Source organism: Passer montanus, unplaced genomic scaffold (assembly GCF_014805655.1).
Source record: "Passer montanus isolate IOZ18808 unplaced genomic scaffold, ASM1480565v1 scaffold49, whole genome shotgun sequence".
Lineage (NCBI taxonomy): Eukaryota > Metazoa > Chordata > Aves > Passeriformes > Passeridae > Passer > Passer montanus.
This window is the reverse complement of record NW_024369818.1, coordinates 6,004,176-6,013,152: the sequence shown is the minus strand read 5'-3', so window position 1 is coordinate 6,013,152 and position 8,977 is coordinate 6,004,176. Positions and strand designations below refer to the sequence as shown.

General features: G+C 51.4%; 1 protein-coding gene across 1 annotated transcript; it reads left to right on the top strand.

The window, feature by feature from the left end:
* The first annotated feature begins 8 nt into the window (after nt 1-8).
* On the top strand, nt 9-5,477 carry YIPF6 (Yip1 domain family member 6). The gene is made up of 8 exons (XM_039722624.1): nt 9-27; nt 858-986; nt 1,535-1,613; nt 1,938-1,980; nt 2,675-2,800; nt 2,903-3,060; nt 3,680-4,737; nt 4,777-5,477. The coding sequence occupies exons 3-7, from the start codon at nt 1,535-1,537 to the stop codon at nt 3,796-3,798; spliced, it is 525 nt and encodes a 174-aa protein (XP_039578558.1). The 5' UTR covers nt 9-27; nt 858-986; the 3' UTR covers nt 3,799-4,737; nt 4,777-5,477.
* The last annotated feature ends 3,500 nt before the right edge of the window (nt 5,478-8,977 follow it).

Here is an 8,977-nt window from a genome sequence, read left to right as displayed (position 1 = left end):
TGGGGGAGCGGGGCTGGGGGGAGCCTGGTGAGTGCGGGGCCGGGGGGACCCTGGTGAGCGCGGCCCGGGGGTAGCAGGGCCGCGGGTGTCGGGAGGGGAGCCGGGGAGGCCGGGCTGCGGGCGGGCCAGGCGCGTTCAGGCCTCCCTCTCTCCCTGAGCGCGGCCGGTGAGGTGCGGGCAAAGGCGCAGCGGGGTCTGGAGGCCTGAGCGGGCGGCGGCTCGTCCGAAAGGCGGGGATGGGGAAGGCGCCGAGGGCAGGGGCGAGAAGGCGGCAGGAAAAGAGGACGGGAAAGGGGCCGGGGGCTGCCGGTGTCCCGCCGTGCCCCGCCTGCCCAGCGTTTGCCGCAGAACCGGTCGGGCTGTGCCCTGTTCGCCTTCACCCGCGGGCACCCCAGAGCCTTGGGGAGGCTTCAGCCCGGTGAAACCCGATCCCTGAGCAGCCTCGGTGTGTGTCCGGGCCGGGGATGTCCGTGCAGCTCCCCGGGGCTGTCAATGTTAAATGTTAATGTTAATTAAATGTAAATGTTCATATTAATTTCAAATGCGGGCACTCGGGGGTGGTGCGGCTGTGCAGCCCTCAGGCATCACCTCCCCTAAAACACGGCTTTTTATTTGTTTCAGTTGCTGCCGTGGCAGAGCACAGAGGGGGGGTTCTGGGCTGGCAGGGGACAGGCTCACACACACCTGCTCAGCTCTTGAGGCCATCCCTGCTCACATGGGGCAGTGACAGCTGGCCCTGCTGCACAACCTTTTCTTCCTTGTATCCCTGAATTCTGAGCAGCTCTGCCCATCACCAGCCCATCTGAAGTGCACACGAGCATGTTTGTGTTTGCTCCTAAAGGTTTGTGCCCATTCAGTTCCCAGGTCTGGCAGATGTGTCCATATCCCAGGATATTCCAGTGGAAGGGGAGATCACTGTCCCTGTGGGATCTCACTCTCCTGATGAGGATTACTCCACGCTGGATGAGCCAGTCAAGGACACAATTGTGAGTCTGAGCCTGTGGCTGGGGTAAAACTCAGGTTTTCTGGTGTTTTTGGCAGCTGTTGTGCAAAACCTGTGTTTTTGCACAGCACTACTCAACCTGTACTTCAGCGGGGATTGTTTTAGAGCTCATCATGTAAAACAAATTCCTGTGGGTCAAAAAAGTGTCTGAGTTGTGGCCCAAAGTTTCTCTGTGATCCTGAAATCAGTGTGAGGGCAGAGGCCTCAGTGGGAGCTTGTGACAAACTCCACTGACTGAAGGTATTTTTCATTTATTTTCTTTTCCTAGAGGGGCAAACAAATTGTTGGTTATATTCTGGTGTTTTTAAAAGATAGAATATTGTGGTTGTTAAAGAGAAGGATGTGTTGCTGATGTTGTTAAGGACTGTAGGAAAAGCAGTCATTGTTTGTTGCAGAGGGTGCCACAGAACTTGTTGGGTTGGATCCTCTCCTGATTTGCCATTCACGTTCCTTTACTTCTGTCTCTTTGCTTTAGCTGGGAGCTGTAATTGCTGTGAGGGAATAAATGAAAGTGTTTTGTTTTTGTTTCAGATGAGGGACCTGAAGGCCGTTGGGAAGAAGTTTGTCCATGTCATGTATCCCAGGAAGAGCAGTGCCCTCCTCAGGGACTGTACGTGCTGGGGCCCTCCTGACCTGCAGGGGAGAGGCAGAACCCAGGGGAAGGGGGTTCAGGGGGGCTGAACATCCTGGGCAGCAGAGCTGACAGCTGGGCTCTCACCAGGGCTCTGTGGGCCAGGATGGGTGGAACTGGGAGCTGGAGCAGCTGCTGGGTCTTGAGTGAATTTTATTATAGATCTTGGGGTAAGATGCTAAATAAGAGAATTGTAAAGCACTGAGATGTGGAAAATGGCGCCTTGGGAGCTGGGCACTCCCGAGGAAAGCAGAACTGAGATGGTTTTGTGACTTCTGTGATGTGTTTTCCCTCTCTCTGCAGGGGATCTGTGGGGCCCATTGGTGCTGTGTGTCTCCCTTGCTCTGTGAGTATTCCAAGGGAATTTGGGGTTTTGTAGCCTGGTGCATGAAATGGGGAAATGAAACATTAAAAATTACTGATTAATGTGTTAAGATTAATTTCATCTGATCCTTCTCTGTATTGTGCAAGCACTGCTTGGTTGGGTTCTCTGATAAAATGTGTTTGTGACACTTCAAGCCCGTTAGCACTTCCTGTCCCTAAATTTAGGATTTAAGGATGAACTCTTCCTGGTCCCCTGGCGTAGGAATGGTTTTACTGAAGGTGTCTTGAGGTGTCCTGATTCAGCTGTGGTGCCTGAATCCCATAGTTTTTCCAGGGTTTCTCTGAGGCTGGTTTGTTCAAACACACACTACTCTGCTGCCTTGGGAGGTACCAAAACTTTGGTACTTTAATTTCCATCTCAGCCTGTTATCCATGGCTTGATTCCTTTCTGAATGCTTTTGCAGCCCTGAAAACAGAGAAACAAATGGACTGAGATCACCTCAGCTAAGTCACCACCATTTTCCTTTCCTGTGCAAAACTGAGGATATAATGAAAATATAAAATGGATGAAAAACTATGGGCCTGCAGCATAACTGGGGATCAGTGCTGGGGCTCCTGCTCTGGCACCTGCTCCTGTTTGGGAAAACTCCAGCAGTGCTGACGCCTCCATCTGTCTGTTCCCCAGTGCAGCTCTTTCTCCCTGTTCCCCACTCCAGGATGCTGCAGGGTGGCTCTGCAGACAGCAAGGATGACGGGGGGCCCCAGTTTGCCGAGGTGTTTGTCATCATCTGGTTTGGGGCCGTTGTCATCACGCTCAACTCGAAGCTTCTGGGAGGCACCATGTGAGTGCGGGGCTGTTCCGTGGAGGTTCCCTCCCTCCTGAGCACGGAGTTCTGCCCTGCCTGGCCTCACTGCTGTCTCCCTGCTGCTGTCTCCCTGTGCAGCTCCTTCTTCCAGAGCCTGTGTGTGCTGGGGTACTGCGTGATGCCGCTGACCGTGGCCATGCTGGTGTGCAGGCTGGTGCTGCTGGCGGGCGCGGGCACCGTCAGCTTCATTATCCGCCTCATCGTGGTGGGGGCCATGTTCGCCTGGTCCACCTTGGGTGAGTCCCCCCCTGTGCCCGGGGAGTTGATCCCTGTGCATTCCCTCAGGCAGAGCCAGGGGGTGCTCTGGTCTAAGGTGGCCTTGGGCTGCTGAAGGGCTGTAGAAGGAGTTCTTCCAATCCTTGAGCTGGCAGAGCTTCAGCCTCTGCCTCTGCTCCTGGTGATTTCCATGCTCATGTGCAAATTGCCTTGGGAGCAGAATGATGATTTAGTATTAAACTCAGTGAGACTGTTTGGTGGTTTATTCTATGGTTATGTTATAAATACTATTAGAAAATGCTGATTTTATAGAGATGCGTTTGCACGATTTCTCCTGTTCTTTATCTGCAAGTCTGGCTCTCACTGTGCAGTGTTAATCAGCATTTATGGCCAGGCTGTGGGGCTTGGAGCAGCCTGGGCTGGTGGAAGGTGTCCCTGCCTGTGGCAGGGGGTGGAACTGGATATCCCTTCCAAGCCAAACCATGCTGTGATTCCATGATTCTGTAACTTATCCTGCTGTGTGATAGAGGAAGTTTGAGCAGTGGTTTTATTTTCAACACAGCTGCAGTGCAGATCCTCACTGTGAGGGGGCTGTGAGGGTTGTGCTGCTCCTGCCTCACGGGTTTTGTGTCTCTGCAGCATCCACGGCGTTCCTGGCAGACAGCCAGCCCCCCAACCGCAAGGCCCTCGTCGTGTACCCCATCTTCCTCTTCTACTTCGTCATCAGCTGGATGATCCTGACCTTCACCCCCCAGTGAGCACCATCCTGAGGGACTGCTACACTGACTGGACTTTCTCATGGACGCTGCAGTGAATCCTTGGCTTTATCTCTTTCTAATTTATATATAGGGATACTGTAAAAAGGCAGGTTGTGGGATAAAGCCAGAGAGCTGCAAAAAGTGCTCATTTGTGTGTCCCTCTTTGTGAAAGATACTGAAGTCCAGCTGCTGAGGGGTTTATTTAGCCCTGTTCTGTACTGGTGTTAAATAAACAATGCCCACGGGGACAGGGATTGTTCCAGCTGAGGAGAGAGTGGGAAATCCTGGAATTTCAAGCTGCTGGGAGATGAAGTTTTTTGCACGACTTGGCAGATTTCCTGCCTGTGCTTGGATTCTCACTGAAGATAAAAATGCCTTATCAAACCATAGAACTTCACTGCAATGATGTGTGGAGAGGAAAGAGACATGTCTGACTCCTTTTCATTCCCTTGTAGAGTGGTGGGATGTGCTCCCCGGGCATTGTGGGACTGGGGCTTTCCCAGGAAAGGAGAGTTCAGTCAAAACTCAGTCGGGTCTCTTTGCAGGGAATTGGAGCTGGTGGCAGGGAGTGCTTGTGCTCTGTGTCCATCCCTTCATGTGGCAGCAAAGAAGGTTCCAGCTTGGTGCCTTCAGCACTGCCTCTGAGGGGACTGTGGGCTCTCTGCAAGTTGCAGACCTGTGACCAGAGGGAACAAAGTTCAGAGTCCTGCAGAAATGCTGAGACTGCTTAGTAGCAAAGACTGGGCTCTCACCCTGCATTTGGGAAGTGAAAATTCCTTGGAAAGTACCAAGAATGTGTATGTATGATAAAAACAAGGGGTTCTGTGCAGAAAGTTGAGGTTTTGCTGCACAGACTGTTTGGGTCTGAAAAACCATACCAGGGCTTGGGCCCCAAAGTGTTAAAATAGCTTGAAAGAAGGGAAGCAAATGGTACTAGAGGTGTTGCTCTGGAAAGAAGGGAAGCAAATGGTACTAGAGGTGTTGGTCGCTCTAAAGCAGGATGTGAGTTCTGCTCTCACCTGCCTCTGTGTGACTGTTCCTTTGGTTGTTCATGGGAGCAGCAAAGAATGGTGTGCAAATGTGCATTTTGTTCCCTTGTACTTCCCGTGAGATGTCAGACACTGTTCTGTGGGTTGTTTTGTGGGGTTTTAATTTTGCTTAATACTTTAATAAAAGGGAGGGGCTCTACCAATCACTGCAGATTCATTGTACACATCTCTTGGGTACAGATGTGCAAGAGCCAGGTGTATTTTGTCACAGACATTGGGAGCTGGGACTTGCTTTTGGAAACTACAGAAATGATTCCTGTTGTTTGTTCTCATTCAGCAATCCATGAAATATCTGGGGTGAAAATGCTGCTGTAAAATGACATTTATGCAGACAGACTGAAACTGAGGTCTGTGGGTTCTGCTGAGGTGTGAATGTGCCTAATTTCTAGTTACATGTGCAAGAGCAGTCTATGCTGTAAACACGGGCAGTGGGTGGGAGTTGGGATGGAAATTGCTGAATTTCAGATTAAAAGTGCATTTTTGCATTTGTGGATAACAAGCTGCTGTGTGTGGCAGGGCCTGGCTGTGGCACCAGGGGGCTGGAGGGGAGCTGTGGTGGTTGGCAGACATGGGAACCATGGAAAGGAGAATTTTTAAGCTTCCATTAAATTATTGCTGGTATGGAGTGTGGTTTTTCTTTTAAGTGTGCAGTTTTTGTTCAATTAAATGTTAGTTCAGCTTTTTGAAGCTGAAAAGAAGTATTCAAAGGAAATGGATGATAATGCTGTTGATGGCTATGGTGGGATTCCTTGAGCCAAATCTTTCTGTCCTACAAAAATTTAACCACACTTTCAAAGAAATCCTTGGATTCTCTCTGAGTCTTGTGACTTGAGTTGGTGTTCTATCTCAAGGATAATTGGAGTAGCATGTAATTGATCCAGTAATATTTTGAAATTTTTTACATTACTTCAGAAAGTCAAAAATCCCAAACTGGAGTTTGTTCCTCAGCCACCCTGGAGGTCCTGCAGAGTCCCTGCTGTGACAGACCCACATGGGCACATTAAACACAAGCAAACCGTTTTGGTTCAGGGAAACAAAATGCCTCGAGCTTGTCTGATATTTGCAGATGCTGGAATTAATGCAGCTGATTGATTAATGCAGCACTTTAAAGTGCTGGTGTCACCTTTGAGTGCTCAGTGCTCCCTGAATGTCCCTCATGCTGTCCAGCCAGGTGGGCAGCACATCCTCCCAAGGGCCCTGCAGGGGAGTGATCCCTGTCACCACAAGAGAGGTTTAATTTGTGCTGGAAATGTCTGTGGTAAGAACTGTTGTGCTTTCCAAGGGGAAAGGCTTTTCCTTCTTGTTTAAAGCTGCTGGGGATGGGCGACAAGGAGAAGCAGCTGTGTTGCCTATAATGGAGTGTTTGAACTGCTCTGCACAGAAATGGCTGATTTCCAATGCACAAACCAGGCTTTCTTTCCTACTAGGATTTTTTTAATACTGTTTATCAGCAGAAGTTGTTATATGTATGTTTAATTTTGATCTATTTAATACCAATAAAAAGGAAAATAATTTATTTACTTTAACTTGAAAAATTCGAACAGGCTGAAAGTCACGTGGGCAGTGTGAGGTGTGGATGGGAGCTCTGTGCTCTCTGTACCTGTGGCACCTGCAGTACCAGGAGCTGGGGCAGGAGGGGGACAGTCCCCACCCTCGTGTCCCCTGGCCCCACACGGAGAGCAGGAGACACGGGCCACACGTGCCAGAGCCCCTGAGGCTGAGCCAGGACATCGCCCTGCCCAGGCTGGGTCCTGCTGGTGCTCACACACAGCTCAGGGAAGGAGAATGGTGCTGCTGTACCCCAAAATCGGGGTTCCAGTGGCTTCAGGGCTGGGAGCACCCAGGAGACCTGCGTGTGCCTCAGTGGTGCTGCCCAGGGACCACTGGGTATTGCATTTGGGGCGTTCCCTGACGAAGGAAGGAATGACGAATCTGACTCCATGTTCTCAAAAGGCTAATTTATTATTTCATGATACTATAGTATATTAAAGAATACCATACTATACTAAAGAATACAGAAAGGATACCTACAGAAATTTAAAAAGATACTAATAAAAACTCATGACTCTTTCCAGAGCCTCGCCACAGCTTGACCCTGATTGGGCATTGAGTCAAAACAATTCACATGAAACAACCACCTGTTGGTAAACAATGTCCAAACACATTCCAAAGCAGCAAGACACATGAGAAGCAAACCGGAAAATTATTTTCCTTTTTTTCTGAGGCTTCTCAGGAGAAGAATCCTGGGCAAAGGGATTTTTCCAGAAAATATGACTGTGACCACCGGGGGCTGAACGAGCCGGGGGCGATGGGGGAGCAGAAACCTGGCAGGAGGGGCCCTGATGGATCAATGGATATTAAGGCACATCCCTGACTGTCTAATGAACCAATGGCAATTAAACCCATCCCTGAGCCACGCCAGGATTTGAGGCAGCGCCCAGGGGTTTGTCCATGCTCTCGCTGACAATGAGGACATCCATGACACGACCCCGGCCAGGGAGCCTTGGCCCGGAGCCGGTGGCAGCAGGGACACCGAGCCCTGTGCCGGGCGTGGGCTGCGGGGCTGGGGACAGCCACCGTGGCAGCGGTCACCAGAGGGCGGCAGGACCGCGCTGTCCCCGGCAGCCTTCTGCAGGGACACCTTCTTGCTTGTCACCTCCGCGTGGTGTCCGCGTCCCCGGAGCTCCGGGGAGCACAGCCGGGGTGCTGGTCCCGCAGGCAGCCCCGGCAGTGACCTGTGGGCTGCCAGCCCCAGCCACAGCTCGGTGTGCCGCACCTGGCCCTGCTGCGGGCTCTCTGCCTGCTCGGTGATGGGCAATAAAACACTTTCATTCAACAAAGGGTGTTGTTTATGTTTTTTGGGGTTTTTTTTATTATTTTTTTTTTTTAAGGCAAATTACCAGTCCTGGAAATGTACCTGTTCAACTCAAAAGAGGTATTCCCAAGTGCAGCTCTGGGCTTTGTAGCTACATTTTTTTTTGGATAAAGCTCGAATTTAGCATCTTTCTCCCCTAAGTGAATATTTTAAGGCAAATATTCTGCCTTAAGTTGTACCCCAGGGCAAACGAATGGGGCAGGTGACAGTGGAAGGATGGATTTGCACATAAAATCAGGAAGTAACGCACAGAGTGCAGCTGTTGACAGCTGGGACTGTGAACCTGATTCCCGACCTTTGGCTTTCCTGGCAGGGGAAGCAGGTGACATGGCTGCAGGAGCTGCAGGTCAGGCTGGAGGCTGCTGAATCTCCACACTGCAGGTATTCAATGCAAGGGCGGCGGCAGGTGGGATGGGACAGGCTGTGCCCAGCACAGAGGGTCCCTCAGTGGAGATGGGGGGAGCATCACCGAGGGCAGGAGTGACAGCCCAGCACGGGGGCAGCTGCTGGGACAGACACAAGGGTCACTGCACTGCTCTGCTGTCACCTTGTCACGGGGCAATGCCTGTGCTGGGGGCTCAGGGAGTCTGGGAGACAAGAGTGAAGGTTTGCCCTATTTATTCTGAATCCTAGTTGGAATAAAAACCAATAATAAGTGCACTTCCTGATGCAGGAAGGACAGGTTTGGTGTTTCTGCCCTGGTTGTCCTCTCTGAACCTTGTCCCCTCTGCCCACGTTTCAGGGAAGGGAACAGGGCAAGTTTTCTGAGTGCCACGGCTTTCCCATGCCTGGTACTTGTCATATCTGTGCCCTGAGCCCTCTGTGTCTGAGCAGCTGCTGCTCATGCTGCTGATGGAAGCAAGAGAGCATTGTCAGAGCCTTGGGGACAGTGGGCACGTGGACAGGCAGGGTCCTCCCACCTGGGAACTCTGTTCCTCCTCACTGTGCCCAGGTGGGAGGAGATGGAGCGATTCTCTGCCTCAGCCAAACTTCCCCTGCCTGTGCAGAAGTCTTGGCCCAGCTCCTCCCAGGAGCCTGAAGCACACCTCAGCCAGCCTGAAATCCATCCCAGTGAGCCCCTCCAAACCCCCACTCTTCCCCCAGTGCTGCATTGCCAGCAAAAGGGCATGATGGGAAGCACACCCTCCTCTGAAAGTATAGAGGGAGTTTGCTATTTTAAGAGAGAAATGAGGAGTACAAACCCAGCTGGTCCCCAGTGCTGCATTGCCAGCAAAAGGGCATGATGGGAAGCACA

Excerpts from the sequence above, each read along its gene's own strand:
- YIPF6 (XM_039722624.1), top strand. The coding sequence starts at position 1,535 with ATGAGGGACCTGAAGGCCGTTGGGAAGAAGTTTGTCCATGTCATGTAT. Across the intron at positions 1,981-2,674 it reads CTGTGTGTCTCCCTTGCTCT|GATGCTGCAGGGTGGCTCTG; the intron begins GTGAGTATTCCA and ends TCCCCACTCCAG. Across the intron at positions 3,061-3,679 it reads GTTCGCCTGGTCCACCTTGG|CATCCACGGCGTTCCTGGCA; the intron begins GTGAGTCCCCCC and ends GTGTCTCTGCAG.